Source organism: Penicillium waksmanii (genome assembly GCF_028829765.1).
Source record: "Penicillium waksmanii strain IBT 27052 chromosome Unknown utg000008l:1.0-5622682.0:1.0-5626561.0, whole genome shotgun sequence".
NCBI lineage: Eukaryota > Fungi > Ascomycota > Eurotiomycetes > Eurotiales > Aspergillaceae > Penicillium > Penicillium waksmanii.
Window position 1 is genome coordinate 2,663,302 of NW_026643254.1, and position 21,031 is coordinate 2,684,332.

The window sequence follows — 21,031 nt, forward strand, 5'->3', positions numbered from 1 at the left end:
GGATAACCCTCCGGATTAGGAACTTGACGGGAGTGGGGCGAGAGGCGAGGGGAGAGAAAAGCTCTACATGTTCTGATATCCGTGTTGCTGTAGTGCCAGAATCTGCTAAATAAGAACTCTTCTCTTCATTTATGATTGAATACAAACAATCTACTGGAAAGGTAGAAAAAACACACACAACATGGCTCCCGTCAACAATGCCCATCCCTCAACCCAAGCGCTCCATGCCGATGACTACTTGAACTTGGTGAATGATGTTGCACCACCCATTCACCTTTCCACAATTTTCAGATATCCTAATGACCCTAACCAACTTGTCATACCCGAGGACCCAATCGTATGTATTGAAAGCAAACCTACTCCCATTCCATCGACTTTAAAGACCAACTCAATGTATAGGCCGAGTTCAACGGCAAGAATTACGTATATTCCCGCGAATTCGCACCCAATGCAACTCGCTTCGAAGCAGTCCTTTCATCTCTCCTAAAGGGCCATGCTGTGAGCTACGCCAGCGGACTGGCAGCTCTATACGCCGCCTTGACCCTCTTGAACCCCCGACGTATATCCGTGGGCGACGGTTACCACGGCAGTCATGAAGTTATATCGGTTATATCCCGTCTGTCAGGTCTTCAAAAGTTCGAGCTCGACTGTCCTGCCGAAAACTTAGGGGAAGGAGATGTCATCCTTCTTGAAACACCCGTCAACCCGCTCGGAACTGCATTCAACATTGAAGAATATGCCAAGAAAGCACACTCCCGCGGCGCTTACCTGATTGTCGACAGCACATTCGGGCCACCAGGCCTCCAGGATCCGTTTTTATGGGGAGCTGATATCGTCTTCCACTCAGGCTCGAAATATTTCGGTGGTCACAGCGATATGTTATGCGGTGTTCTTGCTGTCAAGCGAGAAGACTGGTTGAAACGACTTTATGAGGACCGAGTGGCTCTAGGAAGCAACATTGGCAACCTCGAAGGCTGGATGGGTCTTCGGAGCTTGCGAACTTTAGAAGTTCGAGTTCAGCGCGCGAGCGAGAACTGCGCTAAATTGATTTCATGGCTTGATGTTGCTATGAAGACCCTCGACCCTGTCCCGGGCAGCGAAGAATTTGTCATTCAAGCTGTCCTCCAGAAAATGTATCATGCCAGTCTCCAGAATGAGCCGTGGTTGGCGAAGCAGATGCCTTGCGGGTTTGGGCCTGTGTTCTCGATCATCTTGCGTGATGAGACCTTTGCGAAAACCCTTCCTAGCAAACTGAACTTTTTCCAGCATGCTACGAGTCTGGGTGGGGTTGAGTCGCTCATTGAATGGCGGGCGCTGTCTGATTCAAAGGTTGATCGCAAGCTATTGCGAGTTAGCATTGGGCTGGAGAACTGGGAGGATTTAAAGGCCGACTTGTTGCAGGCATTCACCTCGCTGACAAGAGAATCATAATCTAGATGAGATCAAACATTCAAGGGATAACATGAAAATCAACTCATTATTCGTATATCGTATGTCCTTAAAGCCAAAGCCAGTCTCGATCCAAACTTCCAATGCTAAATATCCATTGTGACTGTGCATCTTCTGTAGAAGTTTCCTTCTGCCAGTATTCCTGCAGCATCTTTGCAGCATTAACTGCATTCAAACAATTGGTGATGTCCCAGAATTTCTCAATGCAATCGATGAGAAAGTCTCTCTGGGCCTGCCATTGGCACTCCAAGCCAGCCACAAACATTGGCCACAAAATGCATTTGAATATTTCGAGGTTGTCTTTCAGAGACTCTATCACGCCAAGAAGCTCTGTGATCAGATGGTTTTGTTCGATCGACTCTTCAGTCAGGGCATCCACGATGCGTCCTGCGTAGAGAAGAGCACCAAGTTTGTATGATTCGGATAAGTTACACAGGCCTATGATCTCTTGGGATGAAGAGCTCCTGGATCGCCGAAGATTTGTGGCCCAGGCGTAGCTGTCGAAGCCTTTAATGGTTTCGATTAATGATGCTGTGTCCTTCAAATAGGTGTTGGTGGAGATCTCATCAAGTGGCCGTTGAGATTCGGCAATGCTGTCCCTTTGCACAGAAAGCCGTTGAATTGCCGTCAGTATATACTCGGGACATCCGAGAAAGGAGGCCTCGATCGCCTCTTGGTATTTCTCTTTTTGGTGGTCGAAGGATGAGTTTTGAGTTAATAATTTAGGGCGCAGGAATGCCCCTCCAAGTGTCTCAATACTGCCAAAAATTGCAAGGTCAACAAAATTCAAAGTCATCTGCCTTCATTTACCTAGGGTAACTCACAAGTAAATTTGTTTGATGATGAAGCCTCGAATTTCTTCGATTGTTTGTCCAGGCCCCTGATTAATATTCGTCTCCGAATTGGGATGCGAGAAAGTAGATGCGATTAAATTTTTAGCCCCCTGCAGATGAAAATTCCAGCCATCACTGCCAGATTCGAGAAGATCTAGAAAGATCAAGAGGAAGATGCTGGCAACGGTAGTGTCTTTTTTGCTCAACTGTGTGTCGCGCAGAGAGTGCGATAATGCCTCCATGGCTTGGTGTTTAAATGAGAGGGCATCCTGGTTCGCATTGGCAAGCTGCAATGAGGAAGATGCCGGCAATTCAGTTTGATGGAATGAGTGGCCCGTATTGACATGGTGACGGGCCGCAAGCGCAAGAAGAGCCTTCATTAGAACCGGATCTTGATAACCCATGGGAATCAGACTTCTTAATGGATTCCGGTTGCTGTCATATAAAATAAAAACTTTGCATATTCGGTCATTAACTGTTTGGTTTGAGGTCAGTTTGTGAAATTTTTGAGCGGGACTCCATGCTTACAATAGTCAATGTAGTACTGGGATTTGCGATCCAAATGTAAAGTTGAAGGATCGTGAAGAACGACAGGTAAAGATGCCGTATCGAGGATAGTATGGTCTGGTTTCAAAGTTAGTATGGCTAGTGATAAATCAGAGCCTTGTCCCGCCTTTCCCCCAGGATGAACAGACCTTCCGCTTTCCGGGGCCCCCTCCGAGTGGCATTAGTTTTCAACACCATCCGTTTCCCAGCAGCAGTGGCCGCTGTCTCTTTGTTGGCGTCGTACGATCGGCCCTGCATTCGCCCGCGGATAGCCACGCCTTGAACCCATCGGAATGGCCGTTTGTCGAGGCATTCCAGGCCAGCCTTCTGGCATTTCGCGCACGGCACCCCTGTCTGGTCACATTGAATGCGACGATTCCGACAGGTGTAGCACGGGCCGCCAGATTCTAGATCCATTACGAGGCTCGTTGAAGAGTTGTGGCGAGATACTTTGCCTTGATGAAGGTGGGCGGTCGTTTGCTGACTAATATCGGAACTACAGCCATGAGAACGATAGGGCTGTCTGTAAAAAGAGTCGCCTCATCTTATCGGTATAGGTTGAATTATGACTCGCAATCAATCCCAAAAATTGGTTTATAGAGCATAGTTATGGTGCGGTCGTAAGTTTCCATTTTCCGCCTCGTTGTTTGCTTGCGTTGGGAATTTCTGCTTCGAACGGCTTTCGACCGATGCCTTCAAGTTCTTTGAGTCGAGATTTAGCTGAATTTCATAGATATGTCTCCATTTATTCACAAGGACCGGGTTAAATTAGTGTTTGATTGTAAATCTCGAATTCCTTCCTTTTGCTTCCTGTTTTCTCTCCTGGGTTCAATTCAAACAGGAATCAATATCACCAACATTGACCACCTGAAAAGACCAACTCAATCATCCTCAATTAAACTGCAAAAAATAGTATTGCAAAACTTCACAGAAAGGACTGGATTGAACTGTTAAATTGCTTCAGTTCCCGTCAATACTCCACTGGTGAGCAACACTTCTCAAGTCTTGGGGTAGGGAAGAAATCGAGCTGGAAACATCGTCCACGAGGCCTTTGAAAGGCCGGGAAACCTCGCTACTAGTCAGGAAAATACATTCTCCCTATGCTGCTCTGCAAAGATGGGAGCAACCATTGATTGGCTGTCGATGGCCTTATAATTGCTAAAGCCAAGGGAGTAGCATCGATAAAACTAGGCCTGTGCACCAGGAACAGCCGGGGCGTTCACTCGGGGTACTTGACTGGACAGAGACGAGCGAGCAAGTATAATTAGATCCAATGAGCAGTTGTAGTGGGGGGGGTCAGCCTGATCTCCATACATCTAGTACACAGTTGAAAGCATTGCCCTGGGTCCAGATTGCTTAAGTCGACATCGACCGGCTGGCCACAAAAGGAGGACACGCATGTCCTTACCCAAGAAAAAATAAAGAAGGAAAGAGAAAGTAAAATTAGCTCGCGAATCAACAAGGTTCCTATGGAGTACGAGGCTACTACTATGGAGTCCTGCAAGAAGAAAATAGGATACCGGGGCCGATGGAGACTGTCAGAAGCGCAGCTGCGATCAAACGAGCCCTGATTGGTAGACCCACTTGGGCAATTCCGTTCTGTGGTTGGTCCGCTCGGTTTATGACATCATGGGAAGTAGACTAAAAAGACGCTATTCCCTTTTGGGGAAGATATCAGGTTCTTAGTTTGGTTGGCATGGATGAGAATGTGCTGATGGTGTTTCACTTTGCTCGGTTCCTATCTTTGGATTGTGTGTGCATGGGATGGGTCCGATGGTTGGAAATTAGTATTTTGGCCCGACGAGGGGATTCCTTATATTTACCCTGTCTGCCACACTCTGGCTGTGTCTCTTTTTCCTAGTAAGCAACTCTGTGAATTTCCACTCTACACTATACATCCTATACCGTGACATTGTCTGGACTACTACCCGTCCTTTGAGACTTGTTATTATTGATTTAACATGAGTCGTGAGTCTACATTCTTGAGACTGGATCAATGGGCCCCCAAATTGGGACGCTTCTCATAACTCAACTAACCTTCATTACTCTCGCAGCTATTATCCCTCGCGATTCAATCTTCAAAATGGAGACTGCCACTTCCCTCATGAAGCGTGACGGCTCAAATCAATATTCCCTCTACGTCTTCGCTATCATTGTTGGGTGCATAGCATTCGTACTTATTGGTTCCGGCATCTATCAAATGTACCACGGGGACGACGAAGAGAACGCTTACGACATACCCTACGAGCAAAGAAAATACATGCGCGAAGTCCGACAACGAAACCTCAACGGCATGGCCCTTGTATGCAATAGGCCAGACATGGTTATTCCAATTGCGGAATTGAATTACTGAGACTGGGAATCGGGGCAAGCTAAGCGGCCACGGGCGTTTGATAGAACTGAAAAGTGCATGGCGATGGGCGTTACTATAATGGCTTCAAGTTTTGATGAACGATATTTTTTTCCTTTGCATATTAGTATTAGGCAGACAGTACAGACTGGTAGTATACGGTTGTCATTTCATTCAATGAATGCAAACATACTACATTATGAACACCTTGTAGATAATGAAAGTGTTGTAGTAAATTTCAAAGGGTTGATAGCGAATACCTTGTCAAACGGCGATACCAGGATAGTGTTGACTAGTCGCTGCCTGTGAACAATATCGCCCAGCGATCAACATACTTCTTGTCTGTACCGCTTCAGTGGCCGATTCCATTGATGATCGCCTTGGCTATACTGGTCTCGCAGCTTATCTTCTTCGCAAACATAGATATTTATTATCTCATGCCCGGATCCGCGATCAAGATACATCCTTTGGGATACATTTATCAGTCGCCTCTTGCAGGGGTCCTCGCGGGCTCTGTGGGCGGAGCTCTGTTGTTTGCATTGATCATTGCGGCTCTAGTACCGAAATATCCAGCCAACATTCCCCTATCGGGATGCTGTAGTGCTAGTATTGCCGCTGCATGCCATCCATTATGGATCTTACTCAGTGACGGAACTCCAGTTGGGCAATTTGACTCTAATATCTCGCACTGAAAACTCAAATGGGGGGTTGTTGAGAAACCAGCTGAAGGTGCCGACGGTATCGGACACGGCATTTTCGCCGCTGACGAAGTGTCAGTTCTGATAAAAGGGGAATTGTACGCCTAGTAAGTATGAGCAGATTAGACTAATGGTGTACCAATGAGAAATGTTTAAAAAAAACTTATTCGGAGTCCTCAATATGTGATCAAGCCTTCATAGTATGGCCTCTCAAATGTCTCCGGGTTCAAACTCTGTATATTCTTATAACTTTACCAAACAAAGATTTTCTACACAAATCTTTTTGTAACTTCAATGATTAATTTATAAAACGAATGGTTATTATACATACTAGTATGAGATGTTCAATATAGCTAGAGGACACAGGCTGAAAGAGATGATTTTAAATTTACAGACATTTGCGCGGGAATCTCGTCCTGGCAGTACATGCACCTAAGAGAAAAGAAGGTCAAAGATGGTAACTGTAAATTTTCAAAGCCCATTTTCCTATGTCCAACAAAGACCCCTCCAAACTCGCTCGGTTTAAAAAACATTTCACCGGTCGTCGAATTAGGAACCCATATAAATAAACCAATGCATATATCAATAACGAGAAGTAATCGGACACCCAAGAAACTAAAAAATAAAACTGTCGCTGAGGAGCGAAAAAGGTATATATAAGTCGTAAAAAATAAAAGATGATGTCAACGTGGACGTCGTCATGAGGGGTAAAAGCGCTCGCGATCGAACGGATGTAGAAAGGTAATAATAGACGGGTGATTAGAAGTGAATATAATATGCATGTCTTGCAGTCGGAGATTTCCCGATGCGGCGCCTGTGAACGGCTTCCAAGTCATCTATACGTTGGCAAGTCCGGTCCGCAGTAGCTACAGACCCGGCCAGACCTAGTAGTTCATGACCATGACAGCCACGGCACCGAAGAGCAGGCTAGCCATCGAGACAGTGGCGGTGGAAGCACCATTGCCGGGAGCACCGGTGGAGGATGAAGCAGCCGCAACAGCCGTGCCGGTAGCCGACGAACCAGCAACAATCTCAGCGGAACCAGTGAAAACATGAGGGCGGTAGGTGTAGCTCAACGAGGGGCTCGACTTGGGCAGCTTGGTGCTGCTGGAGGGAGTCACGGTGGAGGTAGCAGTGACAGTCGAGGTCGATGGCGAAGTGGGAGTAGGGGTGGAGGTGGAGGTGGAGGTGGAGGTGGTGGTAGTGGGGGTAGGAGTAGATGTGGGGGTGGAGGTAGGGGTCTCCGTGGTCGAGGTAGTGGTAGGAGTCGGGGTAGGAGTGCTGGTGCTGGTCGAGGTCGAGGTAGCGGAGCTAGTCGAGATGGAGACGGTCTCAGAGCTGGAGCTACCGCTGTCGCTGTCGCTGCCATCAACGTCCCAGACGACAATGTGAGCGGTAGAGCCCTTGGGGACGGTAACGGTACAGCCGGTAGCACCACCGGCGCCGGTCATGATACTGGAACCCTCCATGTGGTTGATGCTCATGGTGGATGGATCGATCTTGCAAGGAAGACCATTGCAGCCGCCACCCTCGCACTCAATTTCAATACCGAAGGTTGGCTTGATGTTGCGGAAGGGAGTGGTGGGCTCCAAGTAGATGGGGTTCCAGCCGATCTTCACATAGGTGTCGCCGTTGGTGACGGTGTTGGCACCTGCAGTGTAAGGGGACCAGTTACCGACGGGATTGGCGTTGGTACCCCAGACACAGCCTTCCTCGGCAGAGATACCGGGGGCGTTGATGTAGTACTGGGCAGCGGTCTCGCACCAGTAGGACATGTCGGGAACAGCCAGAGTCTCGAGCTCCTCGATCAGAGTGGGGATAAGCATGGCCTCGTTACCGGGAAGGACGGTCTGACAGAAGGAGACAGCCTTGCCGGCCTTGTTCTTGGCCTTGATGGCACCGGTACCATCCTGGCAGTAAGGCTTGCTGGGGAATGGCTTCTCAATCTCGCCATCCTCATTACAGTACAAACCACCGTTCTAGATATGACCTGTCAGCGGGGGCCCTTGCATATGCGCATATCCCTTGCGGAACATGACAGGTGAATGATCGACGCAACATACCATGGACATGGGGTAAGAGTAGGAAGTGGCCTTGGGATCCCACTGCATAGAGACCTGACCGGCAGGGCAGGCGTACGGGCAGTAGTTTCCGGGCTTGCAAGGCTGGTTAGGGCTCATGGCCCAACCGGCGTTCTCCTCATTGGGAGTGACGGAGACGAGACCGGCGTTGGATGGGAACTGGCACTGACCACCACGCTTCTCAACGGAGACATTCTCGGAGCGGCGGTGGAGGTGGGAGTGGCCGTGGCGGGCAGCTTCAGCGCTCGCAATGAGGGCGACGAGCGCGGCAGCGCGAGAGGGAGCGATGTTGAACTTCATATCTGCGATCGTGGACTTGTGTATCAAAAGAGCGAATGACTGGGATTAACCGAGAATTGAAAATAAAGAATGTAAGATGGCCAGAGGCCTTGGACACAAGAAGCTCGCAGAGAATGGGGTCGAAGAGAAAGAAAGTCCCAAAGCTGGCAAAGTCGACAAGAAAAGAGGCCCAGCACAGCCGCCAGGGCCCTGGCCCCAGTCACCCCAGGGGAAGCGAACCGGTTTGGGGCCAAAGAGGGCCATCAGGAAAAGAGGGTCCAACTTGAAAGGGCTGACCCTGGATGGACTGGAGACAGTTCCCCATCAGGAAGGCTGAGCGGCCCCCTGAAGGCGCTAGTTGACTAGCAACAGGAGACTAGAGCTGTAGATGTACTAGTGTTGGTGAATAGTCGAGGTTAGTTGGAGGTTAGTCTCAGGGGCAGAACCACTTTTGGTGTAGATGATAGCCAATCACGTGGGTTCCTTCCCCGGGGGTTCCTTTTCAGTGGAGACTTCCACTTTCCCACACTCACACCTACATCCACTTCCCTCGTTCTGTTTGCCTCTGCTTACATCTGCAACTGCATTCAATCATTGGGGAAATTCTACTTGTATGAGTATACCCCGTACCTTGTACGGATTACTGCGTGCTGACTGCCGGCACACTATGCAAAAGAGTGAAGGATGGGTACTCGTACTTCGTACCCACATGATCACTGTGTATCGAATCCTCCATACTCCATACCCCTATCCAACTGGAACTCGCACATGAAAACTCGCCCACTGATCATCGCCCTCCTGACTCCGGCCCTGCTGGATTCTCCCGCCAATCTTAATCAAATCCACCAGCGTATCGAGGCCGTCGCGGTCTGGACCTGTTGATCATGATAGATATTTCGACCATACCCATGAATTCCGCCAATCGCAGAAGCCCCCAATGCCCTATTACCCCATCGGGGCCGAATCCTGGTCAAAATCAGATGGGGCCACACGCACGGTACGGAGTACACACAAGGCTCTCGCGCAATAGTGGGCTGGATGCCGCCTTGCCAAGACCGTTACCTTCTCTACAATGATAGCCGTTGAGTCGTGGATCTGGTCTTGCATAAAGCTTAGCGCTCTCATTCTTTGCTGTCAAACAAAATGATGTATCCCTTTCCTCTCGGTTCATTCATTTTGTCTCGGCCTTGACTGGTGTTGGTTTCTTCCAGGCTTGGAATCGACCCTCAACCGTTGCAGCAGGAAAGGGGCGCATGGTAAAGCCTTCCGCTCTCTCGCCAAGAGAAGAGACCATGAAGCGGATCAATTGCATATATCGGTACGAGTAGTGTTCAATCAGGCTGTGGCTGATGCTGAGATGAGTAAATTGCACTTAATCATGACCCCCTCCATATCTTGTCCGATCTATTGAAAACAATTGTGGCATGAGTGATCTATTTCCCGTTCTGCTTCCTATTTGACCAAGGTTGGGCAACATTGGGGCAACATGAAGGTCATATCGTGAGATTGACCCAAGCGAAGAATTTACCGAGAATGCTGCATGAGCGAGTTCAGTGGCCAGCAATCATCTAAGAAGATGAGGTAGCAATTAGATGGTGCCAGCTGGTTCTGAAAAAGAAGAACCTCAAAACCCCATCCAGTCGCTGAAGGTGGAAAAGCCCGAAGAACACTGAGCACGCCAAGATGGGAACGACAGCCTCGTCATAGTCTGCTCGAATGGGATAAGCGTGGCCGTTAGTCAGCGGTCGACTCAAGAAGGCTGATCTGCACAGCCTCATCAGAACAATTCGATATCTTTGAAATGCCAGGCAACCACCCTTCCGCATCGCGAATGTAAATCACTTCATCAATAATCTACTCAGGGAGGATTGAATGGACCGTGTTGAAGATACATCAACCAATCCCAATCATGGCCAATGTATCAAGAACCTGTCAGAGTTGCGCAAGCTCGAAAGTTCGCTGTATTCGAAATGCAGCAAATCCACACGTCTGTAACCGGTAGGCCATTCTAATATCGACTCGCCGACGTAGGATTGATGGTTTTACAGATGCCTCCGTCTCGGTCGGCAATGTCTTTATCGGCAAACCGGACGCCGATTCCATGGCTTTCAAAAGGATCGGTATGCTTATTTCGTGACATAGTTGTCACTGGATAATGGCTTACTGTCACGTAGGAAGATCGAGGCTCTCGAGGCGCAAGTCCAGGAGTTATTGTCCGATCGTGCCATGTCGGCAAACACCTCCCAAGTTCCATCAGAACAAGAGACCAATTCACGAGGTGCCTCGGTCGCCTCGGATGACGGTGACAAGGATGTCGTAGATCGAGGATACCTCAGCGTCGAGACAGCGCAGAATTATTTGGCCATCTTTCAGACCGTGATGACTCCTCATTTCCCTTTCGTGATCATCCCGCCAGATGTATCAGTGCACCACCTGCGCCAGGACAAACCATTCTTGTTCCTGGCCATCCTTGCTGCTGCTTCCTATGAAAATATGCCACTGCAGCGGTCTCTCGGAGCCGAAGTCAAAAAAGCCGTTTCTGCTCGCATGATCCTAAATGGAGAGGTCTCATTTGACATGCTGCAAGGGTTGTTGGTGTTCTTGGCATGGTAAATACAATGCAGCTTTTCGCCAAGTTAAGTGACATGCATCAAGTCGGCTCTAACAGCATGGCAGGTCCCATTACCATACAAAGCCACATCGCTACACACAGTATCTCCAATTGGCGATAAGTGTCGCTATCGATCTACGGCTGGACCGAGCACCACAGGGGAAAACGTGGAAAACAAAACTCCAGTTTCGAGCCGGCGAGCCTACAAATCAATCGACTTATGACCGGCCATTACGGAGCAATGATGAAAGGAGAGCTATTATAGGATGTTATTTCCTTTCATCTTCGTAGGTTGAATCACTGTCAAATTTTACCTCTCTGAAGTCTAACGATATCCTAGGATCGCGGTTCTCCTTCAAAAACATTCCACTTTCCCTTACGTTCCATATATTGAAGATTGCAGCCAGTTTCTTTTCAACGCGAATGAATATCCTCACGATCGATACATAATGCACATTGTGCAGTTACAGCATATTGCGGAGAAAATAGATCGTCTGTCCGCAGATCATGGAGACGAACTATCGAGACCAGGATCCGGAGCAGAGCTCTACGTGAAAGGTGTAAAAGACGACTTATCAACCTTCCAAAAACGATTACCGTTCAATATTTATGACTCTCGTGAGTGATTTCCATGATACGCAGTGTACTATTTCTCCGAACTCCCCACTAATACAGGTTTTCCCAGCATCTCTTGCACTTCATTTTCAATCAACCAGTCTTTGTCTCTACCAGCTAGCCCTCAACATGGCAGATCAACAACCCCTTTTGCCATTTCAAGCTGCCCCTTCTCAAACCTGGCGCGACGAATTGTCAAACTCTGCCTTGCATGCAGTAGAATCAATTATTAGCTTCTACCTCTCGCTCCCGCCAGCATCAGAACTTGGCTTCACTAATGCGGAATGGGTACATTTAGGTTTCGCCATGCTCATCGGATACCGCAGCACGGCCGCATCTCTAATCCCTGAAAGAAAAGAGACATATCTTCAAACCCTAGCTTTGCTTCGGCAGCGTGTCGGAGCCTTGTCAACGCCTAATGTCGACCACAATGGGGATCGGGATGTCTTTGTAGATTTTCGAAATCGGATCGTTCAGATACAAACTCGGCTTGATGGGGGCCAAAAGGATGATACACCCAGTAGTGACTTCCACTTTGAGGGTTCCATCGACGGCACTCACTTTATTGAACCGGTATTCACGCTTCAAGATGCCGATTCGGGAGAGTGGACTGACTTGCCACAAGACATGCTTGGGTTTACGGAGGACAGTGGGTTGCCAAACGATTTTCTTCTCAATACTTCTGTCGAACAAGTTATGAGTAATTGGCTATAATTGTGAAATTAGAAAATGAGACTGTTGAGAGGAATCAATCATGGTTTGCTATGGCATAAAGATAAAGCAATTAAAAACCTCAGACTCCATATTCAAAAATCGGTTTATGAATTCGAATCCGAGTGGACCCGTCTAGCTGTTTACGCCAAGCTCATGCTGAAAAGGTGGCAGTGTTGGGGGCCTTTTATTTCCATGTCCGATCCGCGCGGGTGAGGCTGTGGCACCAGGGCTGTCAGCGAACAACGATCACCGAGCCGACCCACAGCACTTCAACAAGAACGCTGTATAAAATGTATGCAATGAACTCGACAAAAAGAAGTACAATTCGTGTCTACCTGTTTATTTATTTCCTACCGCGAAGATGCTTTCCTCGCCCGTCCGTTCCGCTTCTCTCTTTCTTTTGTTTACTTCGGCGCTGTCGGAGTTTACCCCATGCCCATTGCTGGGCCCTTTTTACCCTCCTTTCAAGGTCGATATCAATGACAAGGCAATTGAAAGTTCCCTCAAAAACCTTACTGCTAAATTTGATGATCTGATGCGCACTGGTGACGGCGAAAATGGACCTGTCAATATCAACACTACCTCCTTTAGCATTGCAGTGTTCTCTACCAATGAAGGAACCGCCGAGGATGAGCCTTTCTATTGGCAGTATCACTACACTGCTCCTGATTATAAGAGTGGTCCGAATAAGCCCGGAAATGTCACAAAAGACAGCATATATCGCATCGGTGGCCTGACTGAGATTTTTACTGTTTGGTCTCTCCTCAGGACTCTGGGAGATGGTATCTTCAATGATCCCGTCACCAAGTACCTCCCTGAGCTCTCCAATGGTTCATCCACCCATGTATCTATTCGTCAGACTAGGTGGAGCGACATTACTGTCGGTCAGCTTGCCAGTCACATGGGCGGAATTCCCCGAGATTGTGAGTTTCTATTCGAAAATCTCTCTTTTTGTAGATAGAGATGACTGTTAACCCATTATGTATAGATTGCTCTAACGACTTGACCTCGGAAGCGGATATTTCCAAGGCTGGACTCCCAGAGCACTCGGATTTTGACCGGCCTTGCTGCAGCTCTGACTCAAAATGCAGTCAAAAAGGTAAAGTACTATATGTATCTTAGTCTCCGCATGCTTTCCAAGGTTCCAGTGGCTAATATATATAGAATTTCTCCGCCAGCTGTCTAAGCAGGCTCCTATCGCCAATCCCGGTCAAACCCCCATTTATTCGAACATGGCCTTCCAGCTTCTGGGGTACATAATCGAGCGACGCACTGGTCATAGTTTCAAGAGTGTCCTCAGGAACCAGATCCTCGACCCCCTCGAGCTGAACGAAACATCCATATTCGCCCCCCTGGACACCGAGACTGCTGTCATTCCCGTCAATCAGAAAGCCAGTGGCTGGCTGGCCCATCTCCCCGGAACCGAAGCGTGAGTTTCATTAAATTTCCTCTAGCCAGGTCAACACCATAAGCTAACACATTCGAACAAATTTATAGATCGACCTCCATGTTTAGCAGTCTAGACAACCTCGCCCGCGTTGGCCAGGCTATCATGGACTCTACTCTTCTCACTACTTCTCAAACCAACCGCTGGTTAAAGCCTGCTACTCACACCGCGAATCCCGCCAATTCTATCGGATACCCATTCGTCATCTACAGCGGGGGCGATTACCCTAAGACATCGCCAATGGTCGACGTATACACCCTCCTCAGCAACGAAGGCTACCAAGAAAGTCTGTATAGCTCATACATGGGCCTAGTTCCGGACTGGGGCGTCGGCTATGCCATCCTCTCCGCAGATACCGAATCACCAGCCGATTTAAACGCACACGCGGATTACATGCAAGAAGCGCTAGACGGCGTGGTCAAATCAGCAGTTACTCAGGCTGCTGAGAATTACTGTGGCGCGTATGCCAGCGCTAGTAGCTCTAACTCGTCTCTTTCCATTGACTATACGGAGAGAGTAGGATGGGGAATTTACATCGATGAGTTTGTGAGCAATGGTCAAGATTACCGCGAGACTTTGTCGAAGCTTCTCGGTGTCTCTCATGAGACTGATCTTAGTATTCGCTTGTACCCGACCCGTTTGAGTGAGGAATATAAGGCTGGCTCAAAGCAGTCGTTCCGTGCTGCTTTGCAAGATATGACTGAATTGGCAGATAATGATACCCCGACTTGTGTTTCGTGGATGCATGTGGATAGGTACCAGTACAACGGCCATGGGCTGGATGAGTTCATCTTCACTCTTAATGCTGAAGGTAAGGTTGTTAGCGTCGAAGTCCCTGCTCTGGAAGTGACTCTAGAGAAGGAGAAGGAGAAGGAGAAATAGAAAGTGTTGGCCTCTTTATTTTGGCCTCGTGCTGTCATGCTATATCATAGGGTCTTTTGTTTATGTTCATAATTTCCATTTCAAATGTACTGGTGAAGGATATTTCAACATTAATTGAATCAATTGTCCGACTGAGCCTTGAGTGTAGTCCAGCCTTGAAAAACCGAAGCATCGCTCCTATCTCTCCACCCCCAAGCAATACAATAATGACGAGCAAGAAGTTGCCATTCTTCCATCTCATCCAGCATTTCCAATCCAGAAACCCGCTCCTTTTCCGCTTCACGCACCCAGTTCTTCCAGATAAATTCAATATCTGCACCGGCCTGTCCGTCCCCGAATCCTTGCTCCTTCAATCGGCACCGTTGCGCCTCCAGCGATGCATATTTGTGCAAAGTTTGGAGCTGGATGCCCCGCGTCGCGAGATTCGAGACCATCGTTCGGCCAAAAGCATCGTCGGGACGAATGGGTTCGTACAAGACCAGACCTAGCGGGGTAGCGGGTTGGGATTGGGATTGGAATAGATGTTCGGTGAAGAATTTGACTACTTGCTCTGCCTCGCTCGGGGTGAGATAGATCAGACAGCATTCGGATACCAGCAGCGTGGGCAGTCCTCTCTCTACACCGGGGAGTATGGTGGAGAGGTCACGGTCACTGTTCGCGGAAAGCGAACGTAGATCGACCGGGTGAATATGGTATGAAGGAGAATGCAACGCATCACCCGTTTCAGAGATAGACACTTCAGCATCAGGCGTGTCGATTCCTAGCGCCTGTCGTAATTGCGACGTTGATCGGATCGCCTGGATCTTTGAGGTAGTATTAACGGCGAAATCGATTTCATGGTAGACGAGATCGGAGGGTTGGCGCGAGGAGAGAATGCGAAAGACTCGCGTGTCGGAGCCGGCTCCTAACGAGATGATCTGTTTACGCTTCGTTTGAGTTTGTTCGGGTGTATAGGGGCCTAGGAAGCTTGTGACAAGCTGGTCGATTGCTGTCGTGCGAACATATGTTCCTGAAAGAGAGGAGAAGCGCGTTAGCTATCGAGTTTATTTGGACCAAACCCCCACCTCTCTCTCCCTTGCCCCGCCATCTTGCCTGCTGTCTTCTTTGGGTAGCGCAGAGACACTTGGACATACCTCTGTTAATAATTGGCAACCTTCTTGTCGCGGATCCCCGTGGAGTCAGTGCTGTCGCGTACGCGTCTGTAAGATAGCCCAAGTCCACGGCGCTCAATCTGGAAACGCTGGCGTCATTGTCGGTGCCCTGCACGATGCGGTCTTTGCCTGATGGGCGCGACTCTGGGCCATTGTCAGTCGAACGACCGATTCCACGACCGCGACCTCGGCCTCGTCGAAGAGAATTGAGGTTAGGGATCTGGGGGGCGGCCATGAAGGAGGGGGAAGAGAAGGAAAAGAGAGTTGAAGGTGGAGGAAGCTCGGGGAGCTTTGGGAGGAGCTCGGACGCGGTGGGGAACCCCGCGGAAAGATACTACCAGGGATGTACTACTAGTATACTCTCGAATTCCTTTATTCTTATTGATCACAACAGAATAAAATAGAAATAGAAATAGAAATAGAAATAGATATTGTATTAAAATTGCAATTTATCTGGAGTGTTAATTACATGCTAGGGCCTCTTTCCCGGCCTAATGGAAGTGTAGATTGTAAAGGGTAACTATATGGCGATCAGAATACTGTAACCGATAGGACCCAAAGCTGATGGCCAGCTACATGAACCCCGCCCAAGGCGCTACTATAGCCCGCATGCACTTGATACCGTTGGTGCCAAGAAGCTGTGGGATGTCTCCCTGAAATATGTTTCACTCGAGTGAATGAATCTTTGTACTATGTTTTAGTTGTTGCGAGAAAAGCTCCTCGGCCGCAGGTCGACTTCCTGCCTGCGGAGGATCTCACAAGAAGTATTTTCACTATTATGTCGACAATTCATGGAAGCTATTACCAGACTGCCAGAAACACTATATTACAGTCAATAAAATCCAGGATATCTTGAATAGTAACTCTTTCCGTCCTTGTCTATCCTGTAATAGACTTCCCACGTTAACCGTCCATTGGTAAACGTATGGGAGAATATCAGAGTGTTCCATTCAATTTGATTGGTATTACCAAGGTATTTGCCCAGATTTCGTTGGCCATATTCTCTCAAGCCCCGCAGCTGTAACTGAGGTACTCAAATCTGCATGGGAGAAGCATTTGTCTTTCTATGGGTTTCGGTTAGACTGTTCGACGCTTGGTACTTGGGTACAAGACGCAAGATGCAAGGGGGCCAAGGAGACAATGCTACCAGCAAGTCCAAGAATCATCATTTTAGGTGGCCTGCCCTATCGTAATGAGGGAAAGTTCAATCTATCAGTTGTAATCTCACCATCTAGTAAGCTAGCCATTCAATACGGTAGCCAAGTGCGACCCGCCGCCGCATGGAGCCCCATTTGGCTCGTGGCTAGTTTGGGGGCTAAAACTTTACTACGCATCACGTACGGAGTATATCTTCCGAATCGTCTATATCTTCCAAGGCTCCGACTCAGAGTCATCTAGTATATCTCACACACTTGGAACAAAGACATGTCTATTCCCTCCACCTAGTACATACCGATCTCATTGCATATTTCACCATGGGCCAGAGTGTATCTGTCCCCAAACCAAGCACTGAGCTCCAAGTCGTCGGAGCAGGCCTCCCACGCACCGGAACATCCTCATTCAATGCCGCTCTAGAAATTCTTCTCGACGGCCCCTCCTACCATGGGGGAACGCAAATCTCAATGGGATCACCAATCGAGATCCAATCATGGATGAAAATCCTACGATACTGGAACAATGGAGATCCCAAGGACCGAACAGCTATGAAAGACCTGCTACGACACCGATTGGATGGTTATAGTGCAGTCACCGACGCACCTGCTGCACAGCTAGTCCCTGAACTTTTGGAGATCTACCCCGACGCGAGGGTGATCTGCACCGTTCGAGACCCGGAAGCGTGGACGAAGAGTTTGGCCCAAATTCGGGGTCTTGCTCTGATGTGGTTTCTTCGCGCCGTTTTACTCCCTCTTCCAGGAATGCGACACTTTCCAGGTTATGCCGATCTCCTATCTGTTCAATGGGAGAAACTCTACTTTACCAAGCCCCATGACCATGGCGTGGACACGTATAATCGCCATATTGCCTGGCTTAAGAAGAACGTTCCTGAGGATCGTCTGTTCTTCGTTAATGTCAAGGACGGGTGGGAGCCCCTTTGTAAGGTTCTTGGAAGGGAAGTTCCTAATGATATTCCATTCCCAAAATTTAACGACTCCCAAGCGATTGAAGAAACCGCCAAGTATTACGTTCAGCGTGGGCTCGTCCGTTGGGCTGGAATCATCGGGGCTTTCTCTATCCTGGTCGGTGCTTATGTATATAACAGCTAGTTTTGTTACTACTTTGCCCACGCCTATAATACCACTACCTAATGGATCCATTCTGATAATTATATTGACCGTTTGATTGTGATTTTATTTAATTGAGACCTGCGAGAGACTTTAGACCTGTTGTGCCGAAATTCTACTAATTATTGCCGAGGTCAGTAACGAAACGACAATTTTTGTCCAAAACACCTTCCATGCTATGTTGTTTTTTCATGCCCGATTCATAAAACGCCCCCGATTTCCAGACCGAGTCCCGAACCGCCAGTATATACCAAGAAAATGAGTACGAAAGTAAAAGAGATCCGACCCAACTACTGCGCATCAAGCATCATCATATCTTGATCGATGTCATCGTCAAACTCATCGTCAACGACCTCAACCGCGGAGGTTCGGAAGCCATCCATCTTATGATTCCCATTGTTGAGCTCCTCCCTCGTGAGACGCTCCTCTTCCGTCTTGCGCTTCGCCTCATGTCGTTCAATATCAGCCAAACTCCATGTCGAAATTCCTTCCTGGTCTTTGGCTTTAAAAGGCTGAGCCATGGTGCGCAGGAAACTCTTGGCAGTAGAGACGGCCATATCGGTGCTGAGATTGGTCTCACTATCCAACATGGCTTGGTTAATCCATTTCGGAAGCTGGGGCCGTTTCCGCTCGAATCGCCGGTCTGCTAACACCATGACTCCGTAGTCATCCTTTCCACGCAGTACACGACCTAGGCACTGAGCAGCGTGTCGCATAGCGTCGAATGACAAGAAGTCGTTCTCCCGGATGCGATAATTCTCTCGCAAGAATTCGAGACGGGCTTTGAGAATGCGAGATTCGGTGTATTGGAATGGCACGCCGATGCACAGCACTGCGCGACCGTAATGATGATCAAAATCAATACCTTCAGACACCTTTCCTCGTGCGACACAGAACAAAATTGCGCCACGACCATTGCAACAAGCTGTTCGGTAGGTCTCCAGGGCGAGGGAAGACTCTTGTGCATCAGGCGTCTCCACTAGAATCAACTTATAGTTCCAGATCTGGTCCAGAATACCCATACCCTGCCACATACTGATGATGGACTCCATATAAAGATAGGAAGGGAAGAATACTACAACGCCATCCGGGGTAACGCGAGCGAACTCCGTCACCAGAGTACCATAGTTGCGCACCACACCTGGATCATTGCGAATACCAAAGGACGATGAGACTTGAGCTTGATCGGAGCCACGGGTGACGATCATGGGTAGGAAAGACCTCCTTGCCAGTGTCATACTATAAGATTCTTGCATGACGGCGGTGAACCCTAGCATTTTGGGGTACATTTCCAATGGCGACAGGGTCCCTGAGGTGATGATAACGGAGCTAAAACGATCAAAGACCGGCTTGATCGCAATAGCAGCATCCAAACAGGTGAAATGCAAGATGGGGTTCGGAACGGTGGCGGCTTCGGACTCGAACGGTTCGAGAATGAGAACAAACCCCTTGTCATAGGTCGCAACTAGGGTTGCAAATGTTGCGACTTCCTGGAGTGGTTGATAATCTTCGATATTTACCAGTTCCAGAGTTCGCACAAGTGAGGTCAACCGTTCAGCACAGAATCTTAAAGGCTTGCGCTCGATGTAGGTGAGATCTTTTAAATGTGTGAGGAAGGAAGGGGGGGTCTCTGAGATAGTATGGGTCACTTTCATCCGGGTTTTCAGATATTCGATGAATCTCTTCAAGAAGGAGATGAAATGTTCCGCACGGCGAATGTTTCCCGGTATTGCCTCCTTCAGCAAGTCGTCCGGCAATACGGGGTTCGAGATGAATTGGTCCTCCTCCCGAGCCTGTTCCGCCTGCTGTAACCCCTCGACAAGCTTTGAATATTCACTCTGCAGTTTTTCGGCATCCGTGCTCTTCATTTCTTCAATCTTGCGTTCCAAATTGCTTGCACCTCGGGTGGCTTTGCGGAGGGAGTCTTCGCTAAGATCGAGGCTGAGTGACTCGATACAAACGTTGTCGATATTGTGTGCCTCGTCGAAAACAACAATGCAATCCTTCGAAAGTTCTCTGGAAACTCGTTCGGCAATTTTGGGGTCAAGCAAGTAGTGATAGGAGTAGATGATGATGTTGCACCATGGCATCTACATGGTCGCATTAGCACCAAAGCAAAGTTATGAGGACATCGATGGAAAACATACCATTCGCCGAGCAGAGAAGTATGGGCATTGCTTGTGTTCTTCTCCATACTTAAGTAGAGCATCGAGGGTGAACACGCCTGGCGGAAGAAGATTGTGCGGTTCGAGCAGATCGAGGTTCTGCGCTTGTTAGAATAAACCCCACGGGCATCGCAGAGGGGGTCAGGACATACATCGTGATAGACGCAGAGATCCACATCCTCGCCGCGCTCCTTCTTTTCCTTGACAAAACCAGCTGTCAGACTCCTGCACCTCGCGTCGACGACAGTGCCACTCTTCTCTCGCTTCACGGAAGGATGCAGGCACAGGTTCTTTCGACTAGTCAACCCAAGCGCGCGGAATTCTTCCTCATATCCGAGTTCCTGGGTTCTGTGTTTCATCAACTCCCTCAACTCTGCCAGTGCTTTCTCGATCTCGGACATGGTTCGCGAGCAGTAGATGAGTTTCCTGTGTTCCGGATAATGCTGCTGGTAGGCGACAATCAACGATAGAAGCGAGACTGTCTTTCCTGTCCCCGAAGGCATCTCCAGCACACAGTGACCCCCGGCATCGAGGGTCTTTTTGAGATCACACATGTAGGCATATTGTTCGGGGTAGATGCGAGGGTACGGGAACAGCACCGGAAGATCACTAATTGAAAGAAACACCAGTTAGAAGGGAAGGGAGGAAGAGGCGATGGCCGGAGTGTAATGGGGAAGGTAATACTCAATGAAGAACTTCATGTTGGCGGATGTTCCCAAGCTGCGCGCACACCAAAGGAAGAAAGATCAGAAGGATGACCTTCGTCCAGGCCGCAGCTCCGGTCTGAATGATTTCCCGTTTGGGACAGCAATGACCAATCATCATGTGACTTACCAATCGGGTGGCCGCCCGCGGGATATTCCAATCGGCTTAACCCATACTTCACAAGTTCGCTTTCTTTTGTTCTTCAACTTCGATTGTGAACTCC

General features: G+C 48.7%; 9 protein-coding genes across 9 annotated transcripts; 5 read left to right on the forward strand and 4 right to left on the reverse strand.

Annotated features, from left to right (window-relative positions):
* Positions 1-181: 181 nt before the first annotated feature.
* On the forward strand, positions 182-1,431 carry N7481_009311 (putative transsulfuration enzyme family protein; the record flags this gene model as incomplete). The annotated part of the gene is made up of 2 exons (XM_057268530.1): positions 182-337; positions 400-1,431. 2 exons carry the CDS (start codon positions 182-184, stop codon positions 1,429-1,431), a joined length of 1,188 nt encoding a protein of 395 aa, XP_057119207.1.
* A 67-nt stretch (positions 1,432-1,498) lies between these two features.
* On the reverse strand, positions 1,499-3,245 carry N7481_009312 (Zn(II)2Cys6 transcription factor; the record flags this gene model as incomplete). Its single annotated transcript, XM_057268531.1, has 4 exons — positions 1,499-2,207; positions 2,274-2,757; positions 2,811-2,906; positions 2,978-3,245. 4 exons carry the CDS (start codon positions 3,243-3,245, stop codon positions 1,499-1,501), a joined length of 1,557 nt encoding a protein of 518 aa, XP_057119208.1.
* A 1,666-nt stretch (positions 3,246-4,911) lies between these two features.
* Positions 4,912-5,181, forward strand: N7481_009313 (uncharacterized protein; the record flags this gene model as incomplete). Its single annotated transcript, XM_057268532.1, has 1 exon — positions 4,912-5,181. The coding sequence occupies one exon, from the start codon at positions 4,912-4,914 to the stop codon at positions 5,179-5,181; it is 270 nt and encodes an 89-aa protein (XP_057119209.1).
* A 1,579-nt stretch (positions 5,182-6,760) lies between these two features.
* N7481_009314 (SUN domain-containing protein) lies at positions 6,761-8,257 on the reverse strand (the record flags this gene model as incomplete). The annotated part of the gene is made up of 2 exons (XM_057268533.1): positions 6,761-7,855; positions 7,940-8,257. The coding sequence occupies 2 exons, from the start codon at positions 8,255-8,257 to the stop codon at positions 6,761-6,763; spliced, it is 1,413 nt and encodes a 470-aa protein (XP_057119210.1).
* Positions 8,258-10,145: 1,888 nt separating this feature from the next.
* N7481_009315 (fungal specific transcription factor domain-containing protein) lies at positions 10,146-12,176 on the forward strand (the record flags this gene model as incomplete). The annotated part of the gene is made up of 6 exons (XM_057268534.1): positions 10,146-10,223; positions 10,285-10,356; positions 10,379-10,845; positions 10,913-11,134; positions 11,188-11,465; positions 11,533-12,176. The coding sequence occupies 6 exons, from the start codon at positions 10,146-10,148 to the stop codon at positions 12,174-12,176; spliced, it is 1,761 nt and encodes a 586-aa protein (XP_057119211.1).
* A 361-nt stretch (positions 12,177-12,537) lies between these two features.
* N7481_009316 (serine hydrolase domain-containing protein) lies at positions 12,538-14,505 on the forward strand (the record flags this gene model as incomplete). The annotated part of the gene is made up of 4 exons (XM_057268535.1): positions 12,538-13,099; positions 13,165-13,275; positions 13,341-13,605; positions 13,674-14,505. The coding sequence occupies 4 exons, from the start codon at positions 12,538-12,540 to the stop codon at positions 14,503-14,505; spliced, it is 1,770 nt and encodes a 589-aa protein (XP_057119212.1).
* Positions 14,506-14,624: 119 nt separating this feature from the next.
* Positions 14,625-15,891, reverse strand: ppm1 (protein C-terminal leucine carboxyl O-methyltransferase ppm1; the record flags this gene model as incomplete). Its single annotated transcript, XM_057268536.1, has 2 exons — positions 14,625-15,514; positions 15,639-15,891. 2 exons carry the CDS (start codon positions 15,889-15,891, stop codon positions 14,625-14,627), a joined length of 1,143 nt encoding a protein of 380 aa, XP_057119213.1.
* Positions 15,892-17,131: 1,240 nt separating this feature from the next.
* N7481_009318 (sulfotransferase family protein) lies at positions 17,132-17,920 on the forward strand (the record flags this gene model as incomplete). The annotated part of the gene is made up of 1 exon (XM_057268537.1): positions 17,132-17,920. The coding sequence occupies one exon, from the start codon at positions 17,132-17,134 to the stop codon at positions 17,918-17,920; it is 789 nt and encodes a 262-aa protein (XP_057119214.1).
* A 308-nt stretch (positions 17,921-18,228) lies between these two features.
* N7481_009319 (TFIIH/NER complex ATP-dependent 5'-3' DNA helicase subunit RAD3) lies at positions 18,229-20,804 on the reverse strand (the record flags this gene model as incomplete). The annotated part of the gene is made up of 4 exons (XM_057268538.1): positions 18,229-20,028; positions 20,086-20,202; positions 20,256-20,712; positions 20,788-20,804. The coding sequence occupies 4 exons, from the start codon at positions 20,802-20,804 to the stop codon at positions 18,229-18,231; spliced, it is 2,391 nt and encodes a 796-aa protein (XP_057119215.1).
* Between the last annotated feature and the right edge of the window lie 227 nt (positions 20,805-21,031).